This window comes from Trachurus trachurus (assembly GCF_905171665.1).
Source record: "Trachurus trachurus genome assembly, chromosome: 20".
In the NCBI taxonomy this organism is placed as follows: domain Eukaryota; kingdom Metazoa; phylum Chordata; class Actinopteri; order Carangiformes; family Carangidae; genus Trachurus; species Trachurus trachurus.
The window spans coordinates 13034542-13056777 of NC_139911.1; the positions used below are offsets into that span (position 1 = coordinate 13034542).

General features: G+C 39.8%; 1 protein-coding gene across 1 annotated transcript in view; it reads left to right on the forward strand.

The window, feature by feature from the left end:
- The first annotated feature begins 11402 nt into the window (after positions 1-11402).
- vipr1b (vasoactive intestinal peptide receptor 1b) overlaps positions 11403-22236 on the forward strand; it is a 35613-nt gene continuing 24779 nt past the window's right edge. The window contains exons 1-2 of the mRNA XM_083995158.1: positions 11403-11488; positions 14425-14535. Of these exons, the coding sequence (XP_083851284.1) occupies positions 11413-11488; positions 14425-14535 (187 nt within the window). The 5' untranslated portion in view covers positions 11403-11412. The remainder of the gene's footprint in view (positions 11489-14424; positions 14536-22236) is intronic.

Consider the following 22236-nt stretch of genomic DNA (forward strand, 5'->3'; position numbering starts at 1 on the left):
CCTGGGCATATGGAACAGTTTATACATGTTAATAATTAAGTGCTTATATTCATTGGATCTTCAGTGTGGACACATGCAGGCAGTCACAGATGTATTCAGTAGCAAAAGACTCTTGACCTTAATAGGATAGAAATCCTTTGTGGGGGTCCTTCACATTTCCATAGTCTGCTAGACTAATACATCACCTTAATGGATGAAGGGGTCAAACCTGTTATAATGCAGTCAGGTTAAAGAAAATATTGATCTTCTTTCATCAGCCGACTTAAGAGATTGTCTTTTTTCAGCACTAAAGCTGCTCTTTGTTTTTTCATTTCATTTCCAAACCTGAATTTGTAAAAGAACAGGTTGCACAGTACTTTATACCTCTTGCACTTTGTCAAATATTAAGCATTTATTTTTTTAGATGTATCACATGGTACTTGTCAACATGCTTTGTCCCAAGCAGCCTTATTATAATCTATAGTATACAGTCGAGATGCATGGGAATAGGTGTCAGCATGATGCTCGAATGAGACTTGAACCATGACGGGACCACACAAGAGAAAATAACCTGCGACGTCACAAGAGAAAATAATCAGGGTTCTTCATGTTGTTTCATGTTGTTGTTGTGTTGTGCTGTTTTCTGCGAAGCCTATTTTTCCATCAATATTAATGGGTGGACTCATGCAGGGAAATGCCTCGCAGGGTGAGCTCAGCCAGTCACAGGGACCGAAGATGTGGCTGTGCTGTGAGGTCCAGTCAGCTGGGAGCGGAGGTCGATCGAATGACAGCATGAGAGTGGGACTGGTTGAAGATGGAGGAGATGGACGTTTGATGTTGTAGCCACTAGCCCAGGATGGATGATGAGAGAGGGGTTGAAGAGGTGCTACAAGGGTCAGTACAGCAACCTGTTGTCCCCTGTCACCATCTTTCTCTAATTGTCTTTATACAAACCTGCATAAAGTCATCTGTCTATTGGATATGGATTTCCACATCTTATTTTTTGATAACACCTTTCTCATCTTTATGTATTAGCAATTATAAGAGGATGTGCTTGTGTAATTTGGGTAATGGGCTTTTTATCATGAAAAGCAGGCAGCTGTTTTCGTGAGCTCCTCTATACGTATATAGCCTATCTCTCGCTCCTCACAAATTATGATGTTTTATCCCCATATTATAATAAAGAGTAAACAACCGTCCTTCTCTCTGTGTCTTAGTGTCATTGTGGTCCATAAATCAAACCATGTATTACTGTCACAGGAAATGCAATGTGTTTGTCACCTAGCTGAGCACTTAGCACAATTGTTCATTAAGTATGTGTTCACTAAAGAAGCATTTGACAGCGGATCAGTTTGATATATTGCAGGGAGCGGAGGAAGAAAGAGCAGCCAGTCCACAGTGAATATAACCACGTCCTTCCTGTTTGCAACGTTCAATCAGATCACAGCTACTCACATGATGGGATAAAACCAGTTGTTCTCTGATGTGTTTTTAGAGTGTGATTTATTATTTACTTGTGTAGCCTTATTAAGGTGTTGAAACACACAGTGTGGATGTCGTCAGGTGCTGTCTAATGCTAATGTGACCAGTAGAGGTCCTTGCTTTAACAGACAACTGTTCCCCGGCACCACGACATCAACCTCTAAAACATTTTTTCTTATTGCATAGTGAAAAAACACATTATCTCTCTTTGCGTAACGCTTTTACAGAATTGCCACACGACCCTTAACTTTTATTTTTGAATATTTGACAGTCTTTGGAAACCAAAATTATAGACCCTTTCTGATGTTGTTGTTTTGAGTTATTTTTTTCTTGACCTTGACTTTTTCTCATGGTCTAAAAAGAAAATATTAACTGCGTCCACTTCCTTCCAAACTGCCTTTGTTGTCACCACCAGCAATTACAGGACTTGAATCTTTAGATAGCCAAATCAATGTAATTTGTAAATATAACTAAAAAGTCATTTTAGTGAATAACAAGACAAAAATATGAAACAAATACATATATACAGTATATATATATTTGTGGAAGGTATTTATGTAGCTATTTCTATATTCTGGCTACAGCCCTGCAGAGATAGGCCTATAGGAAGTAGGAAATAGGCCTACAGTATGTCACGACCACTTCACCAGTTATCACGAAGGAGGAGTCACCGAGACAGCAGTTAATTAGCGGTCTTCTTCTTGCTCTGTCGTGCACCGTCCTCCCCCTTCACCCAGCAGCCCGCCCGCCGGTCGTGTGAACTGACAGCCCGCCGGGACAGGCGGTGTGGAGTTGTGAATGGACGAGGGGCGGGACCAGTGCAATCAAACGGATGGAGCTGCTCTCTCCTGCTGGAGGAGCGCGCACAGAGAGGAGCGCAGTCCGATGGAGCGGCGGCAGCAGCGCTAAACCTCACACATCTGAATTCACACTCACATCCTCTGCACACATAATACACACATAGCCGCCGCTTTCCTCTCACACACTTGAGCAGGTTTACAGAGGAGTTTTGTCAACATCGAGGAATCTTGAATAAGAAAACTCTGAAAGTAAAAACAGGATGGATGCTTCACAGCTGTCCCCTCTGCTGCTTCTGCTGCTGCATCTTCACCTGCCAAAAGTAAGTCTCTGTTACTCTGAAATCTTATTTCAATAGGCTACTTTAAGGTTGAACAGAAAAATATATGTAGGCTGTACTTATATATTTGTTCTTTGCTCTTGATCAACATTTTGAAACAACTGCGTGAAATATTATCATGGGGAAAGCAGAAGGAGCTGTTGCAAACCTATCTATCTATCTATCTATCTATCTATCTATCTATCTATCTATCTATCTATCTATCTATCTATCTATCTATCTATCTATCTATCTATCTATCTATCTTGATAAAATGTAAAAAGGTTATTAACCATTTATCATCATAGGTTTGCCATAAGTCTTTAAAAAATGTATTTCCTACAGTGATTTTTAATTATCTAGACTTTTAACTTGTTTAATCGGGCATTTTATTCTTGTTTTGTTCAGAGCTGTCCTTGTCCCTGGCGCAGCTACATCTTTTCCTAAGCCATGTGGTTTTTATGAATTCAGAAACGTACAGTATATTCACCCTTTGTCCTCATCTGAGTCAGTATTTGTGAAGGTGAAGTTTCTTCAATAGCTGGCAACAAGACCAGTCTGCGCTTTACTGCCATGAGAAATAACATCAAGCAGTCAAACTGATTCAAATGAGACTCTTCAGATCGAGGCGGCGTTGCTACAAATCTGAGTAAAGATCACAAATATGATTCATGCTCAAATTCAGATTTTTTGTTCTGTTAAAAAGCAGATGTCACTTCAACAATCCCCCCAATCCAGTCCCTTTGGATTGAATTTCCTGCTTTTCTATTGGGCTGCTTGTTATGTGAAACATTTCCATAGTGAATGAAATATCAACTTTTATCTGATTGTCTCTTTTCAACTGGAAATAGATACAATTACTGAGTGTGATACTGATAGACTGACTCAGATAAACATATTTAATTCAATACTGATGATAAATGAGCCTCTTGTGGCCTTATGTCAGTATACCACCCTCTAAAATATAGTATTTATGAGCACTAATATGTCATAGACTGCAGACACTGTCTCCCAAAGGTATGTGCAGTAAATGAACTCGACTAAATTCATGACTTTGCAGAAAATAGCTGTATTCTCTCTGGGTTTCGATGATTGGATTTGAATGTCTTTGAGCATTGATACCAGATATGTCACTGTGCAGTGTTGCTGCAGGCAACTGAAGTGACCACTGAGGGTCCTGGATGTTAGTCCTCTGTGTTTTCAATTACACATACGTCTTAAGATACTGTATGTCTTGGGAAGTAAATGAACAACCAACATGGGCATATACAAAACTCCACCTGGTAGCAAGATAAACTGATTCGCCTCATTTGTTTTTTCTTCATTTGGCATGTCATAGACTCTTACGCCTTATTTTTCCAGAGATATTTATCTTTATTAAGAGATGTCAGAAATGTTTTGCCACTGTTCCTCCCACAGTTTTGAGAAATATATGAGAAAAAATGAGTATGACTCTAAGAAGCTTAACATTTCAGATTATGATAATGGTTATGTCTTGGGTGGATTTTAGTCATTTGACAGTCAGCATGGCTTTCTTTCATACCTACCGGTGAAGCTCCTTCCAGACAGAATGACTGTGAACACTGAAGTGACTATGTGAAAATTCATTCCTCCTCACCTCTGACAACTCTCAGATGTCTGGCCCACCCCGCGGCTTTCAAAGATCCACCAGATACGTCATTGTTGACATATTTTAGTGGCTCTTAAACGCACCAGTGTGGAAAACATTTAACGGTTTGCTCGTGTGGTCTGATGTGCTACATGTTCTAGGTGGCTGCTTCACAATAACACAACCTGACATACGTCAATACATCCAGAGAGGAAATGTGGTGGTTGAGAGAAAAGTGAATGTTAATGACTCGATGTCACTGTTTTCTGTTTAATATATTGCAGAAGGAGGGTTGGGGGTAGCCTACAACCTCTCCTGGTCTTCTTCCAAACATTAAACTACCTGACAGAAACTTTTTTTTAAATGAATCCGTTTTATAGGAAAAGCTGGACACTTACTTATTTGCTAAGCTATTGTGCTGATGAAATCAATACCACTGAACATTAAGCTTGAGCAGGAGGTTGTTGTTTATCTTACCTTAGCTAGTTATACTGATAACTTCAAATAGCAGCAGTTCACTAAATCATGAAGTAAAGCTACAATATGTTTTTACATTTTTGTTTGTGCACAGATCAAACGATGTTTCAGTTAGTTTTATCAGAAAGTAAACAGTTTCTCTCCGATGCCAGTCTTCATGCTCACTAAGCTAACTAACTGTTAGTCGTTTGTTAAAAAAATGAAAGATATTAGCTATTATTATTCAAATCATATATTGTATGATGTTATTGTATTAATTTCTAGCTCATGCACGGACATGATAATGAGTGGCGATCAAGATAGTGTTGATCTCATCATCTAACTCTTGGACAAACAAGATGAAGCACATTTTACAAGATAATTCTTGAAGACATTTGAAAGACGATTACTTCTACAGCAGTTTACACTTCTAGTCAATATTGCACTTCCTGTTTTGTTAAAGTTTGTTTGGCTGGAAAAGTTAATATTTACCCCGGGTCCAATAGTGCTGCTTACTGATTATTCAGCCTCATGCTGTAGATGTTGATTTCAGAACAGACACAAGTTTCCCTTTCATTTTCCTGTCAGCTCTGCTCATTTTTTATTTGATCGTTATCTTTTACTCAAACAAGACAAAGCTGGCAGCCTTCCTAAATGACAACACTCACTAAAACCTTGAAGCAACAGTCTGCTGGCCTTTATGGTCAACTCTGCGCTAATAAACTTTAAAATCTAATAGGTATTTTTACAATGTTTTACACATGGATACTCCTATGTGTGTATAAGTTTTAAGAGTTCATTTATTATTTTGGTATTGTCATTTTGGCCCATCACTCAGTTTTCGATACTATAGGAATGTTTTTTAGTATCCTGGACTAGAAGACACTTAATATTCATCTCCAGCATTTGAGTTTAAGCATAAATCAGTGTCAGGACCCGTCCCTTCATCTCTTGTATTTTCCTGGATGAGGAAACCTACGGTACATTCAGCCGTTCCCATAAATCATATAGCTACTCTCTGAACCCCAAGCTTGTTTTGTTATCATTGATCTCCATCTTTGTGTATTTTGGCTCTATACACATGCAGGGTTAAGTTAACTAATAAACTATCTCCTTGCAATGAAGAAGTTTGTGCACGTATTCTGTCAGTTTTTCACCCAGATAAGGAACACTGTAGGTTTCTGACTATGTCTGCAGCATTAATGGTTTTCACAAAACTTTTTTTTTTTTGCCTCTGATTTGCATTTCCCATAAGCCAGAAAACACAAAAACAATCCACCCCTTGCATATCAAATTAAACTTAAAATCTGTGCTGTCGGTTGAAATTTTCTAGTTTGAAAGAAACCCCAGCTCTCGCCTCTATCAGATTCTGAAAACTTTATTGATCCCTGCAGGGAAATTGCTTCTCTACAATTACACAACACAACAGTCAATTACGCTAGCAGAAATAAATCAGGACAACAACAGCAATAATTCATGTGAGAACTGAGGAAAGATTACAAATGCTAATGTACAAAAAGTTCAAGGCAGAATCTCTGCAAGTAGATCCAGTGTCCCGTCTCCTCTCACATAGAGGAAATAAACAACCATCAAGGGGCGGTGTGAGTGATATGGTCCCACAGTTGATAATGCTCAGTGAAGAAGCTTCATGGGGTTACTCGCTGCTGTATCAGCTGGTCCCAGGTCTTAACACTACGAATGCAGGGATCCTGTGTGACAAGGGAGTGGCTGAAGTAAACAAAACTCTCTGTTTCGAGAAAAAGTGCATCTCAGATAAGTCACTGGTAAATATTTTAACACGTACAATAAAAGAAGAAAGATAAAAAGTTGGAAAAACAACAAACCCAGCATAAGCAACAGGCCGCGTTGGTGCATTTTCAGTTTTAATATAACAAAATGTAAATGTTCTATGAGAAGCAATTCATCAACATGTGAATCTTTTGAGCTGTTTTCTGCTTCAACAGCCAAAAGTGTTCATTACAGGACATTAGCGCATTTATTTTCTGTTCTGACTTTGAGTTGTTTCAATACAAACCAGCAATCACACTGTCTATACATGTCAAGCCAGTCAGTATATCACTAATCCAATGTGAACTTAGCCCTATTGATTATAAACCAGGTAACATATGCGGTAGCTAATTAGCTATAAGCAACTCTGCCAATCAATTATGTATCTAAGGTGAAAGAAAGCAATTGGATTATAATTTATTGTTTACATCTGTTACTTTTAAATCAAAATGACTTCTAAAAAGTCTGTGTTTATTGCTCAGCAGAGGGCAGCGAAACAAGCTGAAAATCCACATTACAAGTTATATTCAAAGTTTATCGCATTTCCAGTAGTCACATCAGCATTATCAGTTATTTGGACTCAGATCTCTGGCCACCTGATGAATATGAGTCCAATATTTGCCTCTTTTCTGCCTATTCAGTCTTCACAAAGTCCAATGGACAATATCCATCTCTTAATCTGCTAGAAGCTAAAAGCTCCAGCAGCTAGTATAGTAACTTTGTCTGGTTTTGTTTCTTGGCAGAGCGTTGCTGGATTGATGCTGGTTCGCATTTAAATGTAAATGGCTTTGGTCAGGATGCAACAGTGGAGCTGGGTAATTTAATATTTAATCAACTTTTGACAGAATTATATTGTGATGATGATATTACGGCTGTTACCAGGGCCCAAGGCAAAATAATTTGGCCCTCTGATTTAACATAAAGCTTTCTTTAAAATATTTTGTAGCTACAAAAAACACAAAGTTTAAAAAAAAATAGCTAGGGTATATTCCTGCGTAAGTTTAACCCATGGTCCAACCCAACAACAGCGCAGTCTATTTCTCTACGCGCAAACTGCGATCAAAAAGCCACTCATAGCCACAAATACTGCTCAGAACAGCACCAAACGTCATCAACGGTACAAACAGGGTCCCATCACATAATACGAAGCATCAAACATCTGTTAGCTTCGCCTGGTTTCTATTGAAAAGAGACGAAAACAACTCACCAACTCTCCTCCAGTTATACGCTATGCAGCAACTTTCCGCGTCCAGCAGAGAGTCCAGGCACTGACAACACACGCCTGAGTCCGACTGACAGCACACACATCTGGTTTCAGCGGCCATGGGCAGGCACTGACCACACTGACCACTTGATTCCCCCAGGTCCAGCACCTAGACTCCAACGACATCTCTCCCTCTTTCACTTTTCTCCTCCATTTCCTTCAGCTCGTCTTCAGTAAACTCGGTATCAAACGGATAGGGGCGCCCATTGAAATGAAACCAGTCGTCGTTGTTCTCAAACTCCATAAACTCAGCCGTGTTGATGTCTGCTTCACTGTGACAGTCTCTTCCGGCAACAAACGTCGTCCTGATCTCGCGTGACGTCGCGTCTGATCTCGCCTGTGACGTCGCGTCTAATCTCGCGCTTATTTACGTGATTTTCTCCCGCAAATATCTAAAGTTAGAAAGGGCCAATTCTGTCCTTTCCCCCTGTGAACACTCGATAATAACTTTTATAAACTGATAGGCAAGATACATAGGAACTTTGGCTGCATTGCATGGAGTATAATCACACATTTGCATTGAGCTGCGGGATCGCCTCCACGCCAGCGGAGTAAGTAACCTGTAACCATGGCAGCAACAAGCAGACGTCACAACACAACACGACGGATATGAGTTTATGGAGGTTTGAGAACAACGACGACTGGTTTCGTTTCGATGGGCGCATCTATTACTAGTTGAGATCGAGTTTACCGAAGACGAGGTGAAGGAAATGGAGGAGAAAAGTGAAAGAGGGAGAGAGCCGGGGGTTCAAGTGGTCTGTGGTCACTGCCTCGTGGACTCGGGCGTGTGTTGTCAGTGCCTGGACTCTGCTGGACGCGGAAAGTTGCTGCATAACTTAGCGTATAACTGGAGGAGAGTGGGTGAGTTGTTTTCGTCTCTTTTCAATAGAAACCAGGCAAAGCTAACAGATGTTTGATGCCTCGCATTATGTGCTGGGACCCCGTTTGTACTGTTGATGATGTTTGGTGCTGTTCTGAGCATTATTTGTGGCTATAAGTGGCTTTTCGATCGCGGTTTGCATGTAGAGAAATAGACTGAGCTGTTTGTTATGGTGCGGTCATTGCTAAAGTTGCTACAACTAGAGAAGCTAACTGTTAGCGGACTTCATCTCTCATCTCTCATCATCTCTACAATTTTATTTAAGGGTGTGACTGTGTACACGTGTAAACGTACGGGGGTACGGTGGTCGACTCTGAACGCTCACCGGGCAGATCTCTCCAGTTACGGTGCGGTGCGTGTCGGGGGGGAGGGGGGCGGGACGAATCCGCCGTCCGGTCTCCTCCGCTCCGGTGTAACACCGGCACGGCGGCTGCAGTGTCACCGGCTGCGCATATCAGACTAAACAAAAATAAGGCTATAGCAACCTATAGCGGTCCTGAAGCGTGTACACGTGTACACGAAAAAAAATGCACAGTGTACACGTGTACATATTTTCGTACACGTTCACATCCCTAATTTGTATAGCCCGTTCTTACAAACAGTTTGTCTCAAAGGGCTTTACATGGCATCGTAACAACATCCTCTGTCCTTAGACCCTCACATCGACTGAGGAAAAACTCCATGGAAACCCTTTTAACAGGGAAAAATCGGAGAGGGGTCAGGGTGCGTTGGACCATGGGTTAAACTGAGCAACTACCCACCTGACCTGTAAAAATATCCAGCTAGTTTTATATGAACAATACTTTTACTTGATAATAAGATTACAGTGCCGAAACAGTGTAAGTCACAGATAGCCTACACCAGGTAGCAGAATATTATAAGTATTACATTTTCTGTTTTAAGATATTACCCTCCCCTCTGAGGGGCTTTTGGACTCAAATCCTCTCTTGAATGCTCCACTATTACGTTGGCCAACAATCAATCTCATGGTAATCAAAAATAAGGTTACCAAAGGGTCTAACCAACATGAGATTTCCTCCTCCATCCATGTTGCGGTGCACAGATAATGTTGGCAGATTAATCTTTTGCCTCCCAGCCAGTGCTGCTGCTATAACTTGAGGATATGTTGGATTTTCTGCTGTAATAGGTTGCAGGCAAAGACTCCTGTGAGCAAAGTTCTGTGGATTATGATAGTGTCAGGACGACCTCATCCATGTGGGGAGAGAGTGAGCAAGGCAATGAGTTAAGCTCAGAAAAGGCAGTGTGGAGAGGTGGAATGAGAGGTAGGCTAGTTTGTACTGTATGTATGTCTTTTTGTGTCATATTTACATGAACACCAAGAGGTTGTGGCAGGATACACTGCATCACAGCATTGGAGGCTTTGCTGCGCCGTTACAGGTCAAACAGCTGCACTTCTGACTGTAATGGGCTAAACATACAGCAGCACAGCAGGAAACCAGTCCTCTCTACCCTGAGGCAACTATTAAAAGAAAAAAAACCTACATGAACCAAACAGACAGTGAGCACTTAATTACACATCCACGTTTCATTTTTTACATAAATACACTATGATCTATTTTGTACTGTTTCTCTCTTAACTTTCTACTTGTTATTTTAGAATTAATTAATCAATTATTGTCAATTACACAACTGAGTATTGCTCCCATACATTTGCCACTGCTATTGTGTGACCATGGTGGGTGTTAGTGTGTGAAGTATAGTGCTATATGATCTTTGTGTAAATGTGGCTGTTTGCTTTTAAATATTCCTACACAATTAGACATCACAGCACATTTGTTTTTATGTATTTATATCCTTGTTTAAACAATGAACACAGCTTACAGCTGAGTATGTACTGCCTCATTACACTGAGCCATTACACCATGTTGTATTGTTGCTGTCACTAGGTGCTGTTTGCCTTTAATGGAAGTTTAGGGTATTTGTCATGTCTGAGGTGCACCGCAGCTTTTACAACAAATATCTATGGCAGCTCAACCTCTGGACTAAAAGGGGCATTTGTGGCTGACTGATGGGGATCGTTTCATGTTTGACAGGATTGTTGCAGCTTGTGAAAGGAGAATGTAAAGACATCTGTAAGGACGAGTTAAAGAAGATGAGTTGTTCAGTTGTATAGTAAATACTTCATGTGCTTTGTGCTGCATCACCCCTCAGACTGTGACCTTTACTGCCTGTAGTCATGTAAGTGTTGTCACTTTGGTAGCTGGGTGCAGGCTGAAGCTCCGTCCTGGGAGTTCATGAATACACTCTGCCTCATATGGGACTTCTCCCCCCCCCCCCCCCCCCCTCTCCTTTTCTTCCCTCTGCCTCTTCATCTCCACTGACCTTCTCAAGCTCTTCGCTGCTCCTCTTACACATTTTCATTGACCCACCGGTTCTCCGCCGGCAGCTGTCAGCTCACATTTTTCAGCTTTTGTTGACACAGATGAACAATTGCGGTAGATTACTCAGTGGCTCCCTTCTCCACTTCCTAATCCATTTGCATGATAGCATCTATTTGCCAGGCAAGAGGGAGCTTTGTTTGGATTTCAGACATAGAGAACATTTCTGTGTGTTTACTGTATTATTAGCCAGGGGTTTGTTCTAATAGGAAAACACAGCATGAAAAGCCACACTTGCAGGAATGTGATAAAGGGGAAACTAAAATATTTATCAGCAATTTTTCGACTGCGTTTAGCCACTCCACCAGCTTCGATCTCACTGGATATGAATTCTGTCAGAACCGGGCTCCGGTGTGATCGAAGCATATTTGATTCTTGACACCTAAATGTGCTTTTTTTTTTCTTTTCTTCCCTTTTCCACAGGTGTTATCGGTGCAGATGTGCGACGTGGTGAACGAGATCGAGCTGGAGAGGGAGCGCTGTGAGAATAGCACCTCTGGGAACGTCACTTCAGGTCATTCTCTGAAACATTTTCCTCTCTCTGGCTGTTTAGTGTATGCAGCAGCAGCAGCGAGGGGGAGGCTATTTTAGAGGAAATGGGAAACAGTATGAGTAAATAAATAGTGAGCTATAAGGTAATACAGTGTGTGGGAGTTCATAGATAGAGCACAGTTGTAGCCAAGCCAGAAATACAGTCCACAGGTTTCCTAGAGATGTAGTTGAATTAACCTGACTTTAACCTCAACCAAGTCTCACAGTCACAACTCACTTCAAGGTAAAAGAACCATAGTGGGGTCGGTGTGAGTTGTCGGAGGGCAACAGCCTTGAGCAAGCAGTTGAAAATCAAACGAAATGTAATGTGTTACTTTTCAAAACCCAGGAGAGAGTCCACATTTCTAGTTTTAACGCTTATTTTTGTCAAAGTTTCGACTGGGACAAATTACACCCTCAATATTTACATTTTATATATTTAGGGGGGGGGGGGGGTCAACTCTTGTTGTTTCCAAAATTGTTTCCTCACTAGTTTACTTTATCGCAGATGTTTTCGAACAGCGTCTCTAGATTCTGCCTGAGGCGAAAGACGGTTAAGGGACTTTAAAATCCAAAGTGCCAGTTTCCTCAATATGCATCAAAATTCACACTCCGTCTCTGAGTCATAACTCTGCCAAAGCTGAACACACAGAGGTGACACACATATTTTTAGATTCAGTGTGACTCACCCTTTTTCTGCATAGTCTGAAGAAAAGTCCAAAAATCTGGCCTGAAAATCAGCGAAATAAGAAAGATGCTCTAATAAACTCTTGAACTTGCCTGGAAAGTTATCCGTTAACTATGGTCTGTATGCACATCACATGTGAGTGTCAACTTTTTATTATCTTTCTATAATTAATTTCTGTAATTATCTATCAATAATAATAATATCAATAACATGTAATGCATCAGATAAAGCATGTGTAGCCTACACATTTCTTTTTTTTTTTTCATAGAAGGAAAGTGAAAGATGGACACCGATAGAATCATGTATGGTATATTTATATGTATGGCTTACATACCTTGCATACCTACAGCATTTGTAATTCTTCTGCAAATAGATGAGCTGATAGACAAATTAATTCACCTTTGGGGATTACTAAAATAATCGTATATTGCTTTCATATATTCAGAGAGTTGAGCCTCAGTAGAAGAGCAATTTCAATCCGGACAGATTAATAAGGATGAAGAGAGACTGGCTGGAAAACGGAGTAACATTTATTGTGCAAACATAATCTTTTGGCGCTTAGACGCCGGGGAGTAGATCAGCGTAGTGGTGGACTGATCTAGGGAAGCGAGGTTTGCATCTGAAGAAGATATCCCCCCCGGGTCTAAACACTGGTGGTGGTAAGTAGCATGGGGCCGCCTGCCGAGGAACCTCTGATTGAAAATCCTGACGAAGACAGCCGGTATGGAGGTGGTGGAGGGGTGGAGGTGGGCTGAGAGTTTAGTTGAATGACAGCAGGAAGACAGCAGAGAGGAAGAACACTTTTAAATTTGAAAGCTAATGACTGATTGGTAGAAGAGAGAGGAGACGGCAGACTGTGATTGGATGAATTAGGTGATGAGGGAGGAGTGAGAGGATAGCGGGAGAACTGGGAAGAAGCTTGGATGTGAGCTTAATGAGATAGTAGAGTGATGAAGAATATGAATATAAAGCTAAGTTTTAAAATGTCCCTCAACAACCAAATAAAACCAAAGCTAAAAACCTTAATTTAATTTCTTCTCTGGCTTACATTTGTTTGACTTCAGTGACCTCACAAACTGTGAAAAACTCATCTGTTTTAACTTTGTTGGTATCTCAATTTGCTTTCACTTAAGTGAAGAATCACTACACAAGCTGTGTATATAATGCATTAAGTGATTATACATGAATGGCTTGCATAGAAACTGCTTTCTCCTTATCTCTGCAACGACCCTCATTTCTCATTTCTCTACTTCCCTATCTGCTTCCTCAGCAGGAAGGTAGTGGAAGCTGCTTTCAGAGGTTGTGTCCCTAATAAATGAATTAGCAGTGTGCATTCGTGAGAACCCATACATTCACATCAGATGGTTATACAACATATTAAATATAGAGAAAAATGAATACGTCAGGACCTGAGACACAGAAATAACTTGAGAGATTATTGTACTGACTCGAAGAAGCTGTTTGTACTCTGACAGAAACTGTGTAAAGTTTTTAACTTTGCCTCTGTTAGTTTCTGAACTTTCTGTCTATCTTTCTCGGAAATGCTCTGTTGCTTGTGTTTTTGTTATTTCACACCGTTGTGAAGATTCGCTCAGGTGTCGTAGGTCTGTGCACACTGTTGTTGTTCACTTACACTTTCAGAATGAAAAGCTGCAACTCTCATTTCAAACATAGAAACAAGTTTAAAAAAAAGATTTCTAGCAGGGTGCACAAATGCAACAGACTGAAAAACTGGTGTGTGATTGTCCACTTAGTCACCCCCCCCCCCCCCCCCAAAAAAAAAAAAAAAAAAAAACCTTATCCCAGCTGCAGCCAAATAAACTATCGTGGACAAGTTACGTTTGTTTATGTCTTGGTTTACATTATGTGAGAGGAGAAGAAAATAGTGGTTTAGTGATGCAGGTTTCACTGTTTAGTCAACGGCTAATGGGAGACAGACTATAGAGGAGTTTGTCCTTGTGCACTTTGTCTTTGTTTAGGGAAATGACAAACCACCTGATTATGTATTGATTGAGTCAATACTCTCTGTTTTTCTAAATCTGTCAAGTCAGGCACCATTTGACTTTCTAAATGTCTTCTTGAAGCTTTTGAAGCAGATTGAATCACCAGAATTTTTTCCCCCTTGATATAGTACTGTATATCTTGCCTGTTTAAAAAAAAAATATTTGCAGCATTTAAATGTTGTTGATATGATATGATGCCATGTTAATGGTGTCGTCTTCTTGTGGCAGGTTGCCAAGGCATGTGGGATATCATCGCCTGTTGGCCTTCAGCCAGTGTCGGAGCGGTGGTAACAATAACCTGTCCCACGTACTTCAGCTACTTCAGTGACGAGCACAAAGGTAAAATCATCTCACTTCAGTTAATGAAAGTATTAAAAATACAGCGCATGTCAACAGTTTTTTTCCTCTTTTCTTTTTTTTTTAAAATCCACAATCACCCCATAATGAGAAACTTAAATAATTCATAGTTATTTATGTCCTATAATTTAGTTTATCTTGTGGCCTACAGGACCATTTTTGCCACCAGCTCAAGGCTGGTCAGCTCATTTATATATTTATTTTTTTCCCCGTCACTTAATATTTTTCTGTGCTGCGTGTATTTTGAGCATTATTGAAAAGTGTATTTGCATGCGGTCGAGCCTTTGGGTAGATCCTGATGATGAAATGTGTTGCTGGCATGCAAATGGGCATTTAAATTCACCAAAGTGGTGGTTTCACCATCTCCTCCTGTGGGCATTAGAATATTATGTGAAACCCTGCAGAAAGCCCAAGGCAAACAACTCAGAGAGAGTGGATATTGATTCATGAGTCTCATAAAGAGCTTCATTACAGCTTTGTTATTTGCGGGACTGATGCGTAACATTTCAGAGATTTCACCATGTCCGTACTGTTCCCAGCAAGAGACAGAGACTTCCCTCCCACAGGCTCCAGCAGCGCGTTAGACAGCAGCGTCATGCAGAGACAATGCTCTCATCCATAATAGCATTGACCCTGTGACATGCGGTACATTAAAAACATCTCTCATTCAAGAGTCTGAGGGTCTCCAGGTGCGTCCAACCCAGGATCAGAGTTTATCCAGGTTACTGTAAACAGTGTGTAGTGTTTACATGAGCCAAATGAAGGGGCAGATTTAAACTCAGCCACAGATCACAGTGAGGGTCTGAGAAAACAAGCAGGAATCCAGGTCATCCTCAAACCTTTGTTTTGGACCAAGCACAGACACAGTGATCAGGGAGGAAGCGACGCTCCACCAACATGAGATAAGAAAGAGAAACATCACAAAGTTTTGTGTTTTGTTCTGTTTGTTCGCGATTATGAGAAATTGAGCCTCTGCTCTTCTGTCTGATAAAGGACCCCCGGACTGAGAAGTTGCGTGTTTTTGCGCTGGTTTTGAACTGTTTCGGACGTGTTGCAACTTTTTCCGATAATCTTGTATTAATTTCATGCCTCTTTGTGTTGATTTTGTTTTTGTTTTTGTTATTGTGTGTCTTTTTGTGCTTGCGCTTTGATCTCTTTTAGTTGTTTCTGTGTCTGTGCTAGTTTTCTGGTTCTTTGTCGTAGTTTTACATCTGTTCTGTGTCTCTGTTCTCATTTTCGTATCTCTTTTTGGTCATTTCACCCTCTTTTTTGTATTTATATGGAGTCTCTTTGTTGTTGTTTTCCCTGTGGCCCCTTTGTGGTTATTTTATGTCTGTTAACCGAGTGCTATATCTTTCAAAGAAGAAATATTAACAGTCACTTCATACAGAGGCTCTGGCCCTGCAGCCCCCTGACACCACCCTGTAGCTCGTTCGCTTATATATCCACGGTTCTGTCTCTTTAACAATGAGCCAAGGTTTTCCACCAACAGCTATCTTCATACAGTAAATGTTATTTATTTGACAGTGTATTGTTTTCTTCCTGCTATGTTTTAGCACATCAACATTTTTATCTTTTTAATGACCCTTTGTCTAAAAACAATGTAGCTCAACTTTGTGTGTTTGCCATCTTTCTCGCTTGTGTGATCCAGAGTCCTTTGTTTTGGATGTAAGTCTCGCTATTCACTTCCATTTCTTTCAAAACAATATGTCCTTGTTTATCCCCTGCACCACATCAACTCCTCCGCTGTCTGTAAATTCCTTTGGACCTTCAAAGTTGTTCTCAATACCTGAAATATCAGCACTTCACCTCCCTGATTCAACAAACTGGATTTTCTGTCTCAACTCTCATGTCACAAAATTTAAAAAAAGAAAATTGTCAAATCGTTGTCTTCACTGGTCTGTTTGTCTGCTGAATCTCTCCATTGTTCTCAATGTCAGTAGAACAATTCATGCTTTTTTTGTTTGTTTGTTTTTACTACAGATCAGTTTTTTGTCATTTTTAGAGACATTCACTGTGCACATACCAATACTAAATGAATGGACACTATTTGCAGCTGTTTCCAGTCTTTGCCTCCTTTCTAAAACCAGTTTGTCTTGATGAATTTTTGTACTTTTGTCGAGCTGGTGCTCCTGAACCCTGGTATATCTTCGATTCGGTCTGAGTCTCAGTGTCCCAACCTCATTTTTTATCCAGTCTATTTTACTTTTCCTCCTCTTTTCCAAAACTCAAATCATCTTGAGATGTAAAACCACCATCTCCCTTCCTTGAGTTGATAGGAAAAAGGAAAATGACATCTTGATACATCAGACCTTCTGACCTATTACTATTTTGGTCTACACCTACTGTATTGAAGCATTTTTATAGTTACTAATTTTGATCATGTGTAATCTCATCTCATCCACAAACACAAGCTGGATGTAATGGCAGTTGTGAATATAAACTTATGACATGTTTTGAATTGACTTTAATTAAATATTGAGTTATTAAATTAAACACACATCACAGTAGGGGTGGGCCAAAATATCGATATGACAATATATCGCGATACTTTATGCCGCGATACGATATCGATATTCAATATTTAAATATCGATTTTTTTTTTTCAAAAAAAAAAAAAAAAATTCAAAAAAAAAATTTTTTTTCAATTTTTTTTTCAATTAATAAATCATGTTTCAGACCTAAATCCAATTGAAATATGTTGTTGTAACTTGCACTTGTATAAAATGGCATGGATAATTTGAATTACATTGTTTTGACTCAGTTTGTCCCATGAATTATCACTATCGTCTGATGTACATACAACTCGGATTTTAAGTGACACAGATATCGTGATGTATCGTGGATGAAATTTCTTGCAATATATCGATAATCGCAGAATCGCTGTACCGTGATATTATCGTTATCGTGGGTAAAATATCGTGATAGTATCGTATCGTGGGGTACCTAGTGATACCCAGCCCTACATCACAGTGGGGCACCCACTGGTTTTGATCAGCATGAGCACCAGTTTGGATGTTGATTTGGTTTTCTGTGATGTTCCTGACCCAAACTTTTCCTTTAGATCCTTTTTTTTCTTCCCCTCAGAGTCATTTTCAAATCTGTGCTGATGGATATCCATTTCTTATTTTCAACACCTCTGGGCTTTTTACCTCCTGCTTTTTACCTGCTCCTCTTGTGCTGCTGTCTGTATGTATGACCCAGCCAGTCAGTGTTCATTCCTGCCCCCTGACTGAGAGATGTGCTAATATTCGACTATTGACAGTAGCACCGCTGGGTACAAGAAGATGGGGCTTTTACTGGTGGGTAACCAGTAACACACTGATAGATATTACCTCACTGCGAATTCTGCATGTACAGACCATATACAAACCCTCCAATGAAATGAATAACATAGTAACTTGGGCAGAAATCTGGCAGTTCAAAGAGATTTCATTGGGCTTTCACTAATAAGAGGTGCATATTTGTAGAAAGACCAAAATCTCAGGTTAGTTTCTGACTGTGTAAATTGAATAACCCCTTCCCTGAGCATGGCCCATTGCTCCTCTGTTTTGCTGGTGATTTAGCTATTTTTTCTCCCTAAATCTTAACTTAATCATGGTTTTAGGTAAAGCTTAACAAAAATTATGAATTATTATATTTGTTTGAATCATCCCCTCCCTCCTCCAAATAAACAATCCTGCCAGCACCTTTAAAGATCACAAGCGAACCATTTAAATGTTGTTTGTTACACAAGCAGAGGTACTAAACAAGGTATATGGTTTTGAGTGGAGGTATAGTGTGAGTTTTAGAGTTTTTGTTATATTCAGAAAGGGAAAAAAAATCCTTCACACTCAGTTATGCTCAGTGGAGCAGAGGAATGAAGAGGACACAACAGTCTTAATATTTAGCTAAAGGACTTGGAAGTGGTATTAAGTATTAAGGGATTGAGTGGATGTGTTTATTTCTTTAAAGTCATTTGCTGCCAGTGTTTTAATGAAAACTGGACTAATACCACTTGGGTGACTATGAGGAAGCTCAAGTTCACTTTCCATGCTGATGTCATTTGTCAAAGAAGTCTCTAAAGTTTTAACTACAACTTTTAATGAATTTTGTCTGTTTACCAACTAAAATCATCAACTAAAAGTGGGTGAACACTTTCACTTTGCACAGATTGTGGGTGTGAGAAAAGCTGGTCCACCACCTCTTAAACACGCAGTAAAATTACAATATGGTTCCTACCCATGTGATTTTTTTTCTTTGTTCTCTCTCTGGGAGTAATGATGCACTCATACAGGCATTATCAACTCAGAGAGTCCAGCGGCAAATGAGAGACACAGGGAAATGTGACACTTCAAAGATGGAGGATCCTCTTAAAACCCCACATGTACTGATGGCAGCATGACAGAAACTCTTTGTACGGCTAGCAAACAAAAGATTGTGTAACACTTAGAGATGTAACGTACATTGAACTACAAAAACTAAGTGTATGGTAAAAAAAAACAAAAAAAAAACACTTCAGCTTCAAACAGAATTAAAATTGGCACCAATGGCCATTTGGACTGATTAGACTTAAGGTCAAGAGCATGGAGGCCTCAGACCATGCTCTTGTTAAAAAAAAAAAGTCATCCCTCCATGGTGAATTATCATTCTTTAAAGAAAAACTTATTGTACCAAATCTCTTGCTTCAAGAAAAGTGGGCACTGACTTTAAAGTCACAATTTTTTTTTAATCATGACGTAAGAAAGTCCACACACTCTCAAATATTCTCAAAACCAAACCTCAGCCAATCAGAAGACAGCAACATGTTGTTGTTGTTTTTTCTGACGAGTAACTTTCTCTACTATGTGTTGTAAATTCACATCCACAGAATCTGCTCAGGGACCACAAAATAAAAATCAGTGTTAAGTGGTAGTTGTACCTCCACCTGCACGTAGTGGAAACTGCGAGCAGCAAATCCAGCAGAGTGCTAATCAGGTGGAATAACATTGTATTTTAAGATCAAGTTGAAGCCTCTATCTATGTTCTGCTTTGTTCATTCTTAAAGTGAAGTTCCAATTTACTTAAAACTTTTAACTCAGACAAATTGAATCATATTAAAATAAATGATATAAATTTCCTCAGATTTCACCTTCACTCTCAAAGAGTTTTTGATCAAAACCTGTTTTTCTTTAATGTACACCTCACCTTGTCACCACAGAGGAAGGTGTAGATTTTAATATCGCACTTGTGAAGACTATAATTAGATGAAAGGTCTGAAGGGAGGGTGGTTGGTTGCTTTTCAAATCTGCCATATGTAACGTCGTCCTCGGAAAATTGCAGACATTGAAGATGAAGCCGAAACTTCAACAGCTACACATGAACTTTACTTTGAAACCAGCCGACTCTTTGTCAGACTAGGTGGAGTGGGTGTCTGCAAATGTAGGGAAATGTCACTTTGTAATGAAAATCTTCCCCAACTCTCTGCTCCTCGTGCACATACACATTGACAGTACAAGATCTTTGTGACCTTTTCCTGATATTGAATTGCAACTCTTTTTGTGCGCTCCACATCTCCACTGTCACTGAGATTTAGAAATATATACTGTGTATATATATATTGAGGGTTAGGGTTAGGTTGCTTTTTTTTAATCTGCATCTCACCCTTTGCAATTCCTTTGCCTTTAATCAGGAACATCAATAAGGAGTAATCGCTTTTACCTTGATTCACCTCATCTCTCATCACATATTATGTATGAAAGTCATTTTCACTCCCTCTTTTCTAACATAACGCTGCATGGTCGTGATAAGCAGTTTACCAATTAGTTTACTTCTCCCTTCTGGGATCAGGGTTAGACCTCCTGCCCTTCTGCCCTGCCCACTAAGATCATCACAACCACACACACACACGTAGTATTACTAATTGAGAAAGATTACAGCTGGGAGGGCACACACCCTCTCGACTCCCATCCAAGTGATTCATTTTGAAGCTGTCACCATCAGGATCTGTTTTTGTTCCCATGCTATGACCTTAACTCTTCTGGCTTTGCCTGTCTCCCTAATCATAACAGTTTCTTATTTTTGCTGTGAAACTGTGAAATTAACATGTTTAAGCTTACAGTAACAATTGTAACTGATCATTAAGGTTCAACACTAGAACATACAAATGAAATGTCTGGAAAACATCAAGTTTATATCTTCAGATTATTTCAGAACAAGCTAGACACTATATTTGTACCAATTAGTATATGTTTCTTTGCCAATCCACACTCAAGGCTGCACATAAGCAGACATCACAGCAATTAATCTTTCACTGCGAGAGATGACGATGGCTACATGTTCATCTCAATGATTAAGCATTTCGCAGCCACATCACAGCATTAATCACAGCAAAACATACAAGTTGAAAGGAGACATTGAAAAGCCAATTCTCCTCTTTCTTAAACTTTTCTCTTTATTTATTTTCATTGTATTTTTGTATCTATTTTGCATTACACAGCTTTATCCTTCATGCAGATTGACAGATTCACGCTGCTGGTATCTCAAGTGGCTTTACTGTCCTGAACCAAACCAAAACTTAAATGTCAGTTTGGTGTTTTTCTTGCTGTTTTGTTTTTTGGATTCAACAAGGATTTTTGTTTGTTTGTTTGTTTGTCGATGCTGCCCAATTTCTTTGAAACAATTACTGGGGATGTTACTCTGGCCCTGTTCATCTGTGGCAACATCAAGTCACAGTGTGCAACCGTGGAAAACCTTCAGCACTGGCAGGGAAAGGGAATCTGACAGGGTGCAGGTGTTCAAATAGTGAAAGAAGCACTGGATCTGTTTTGATAACATAGTTGCTAACATGTGTGAAGGACGGGTCGCCAGCACTGGGTGTGGTAGACGTCAAAGCAGCAGCATCAGAAGTGACTTGGCTGAAAGTGATTTTTGAAGTTGTGGATTTTCACATTTAGTGAAATATTTGACTTGTTCCAAGTTTGGTGACAGATCTCGCTGAGCCACTTTGCAGCACCCACCTGCCTAGAGGACATAACTATGTTACCCAGGTGTCTAAGGTTTGGAGGCTGCTGGGATAGAGTAACTTAATGGGCGCTCTGTGGATTTCTAGAAACTTGTTATGAAGATAAACTACCTCATAAAAAGAATAACACAGTGCATGCAAATAGTGGTGAAATTTACCCTGAAACTCGAGGAAAATAAACTGAGACGGCAACAGCTTGAGGTAAACTCCTCTGGAGAGATGCACAGACATGGACTGAAACTGTAGCTCGGGGATAAATCTATCTAAATCCACAACTTCGCAAACAAAAGTAAAGCTTTTCATTTACAGGGCTATTCTGTTCTCTTTCTTTTTTGTTTTACTTTTATTTCTTCATGTCTGACTCTCATACACTAATGGGCCCTGATGGCACGTTGATATGTCTGCTGAGATTTCACCATTTTGACATTTCCAGGTTAAGAGGACACTTGTAAAGTCTGACTGATATGACCAGGGGGAACAGAGTGAAGTGAAATATGTCCATCTGTCTCATGTATTTACTCCGATCTATGTTATATGATTGATCGACACTATATGCATCGGACAATCGCATTGCAAATTTAGCATCTGAATCATCTGGAAAATGACAAACATAAGTGTACATTTCATAGGAAGGGTATTTTAATGCTTACCACATCAAGTATTGAAGATAGGCTACTTATGTTGTTCGGGTGTCACATTCG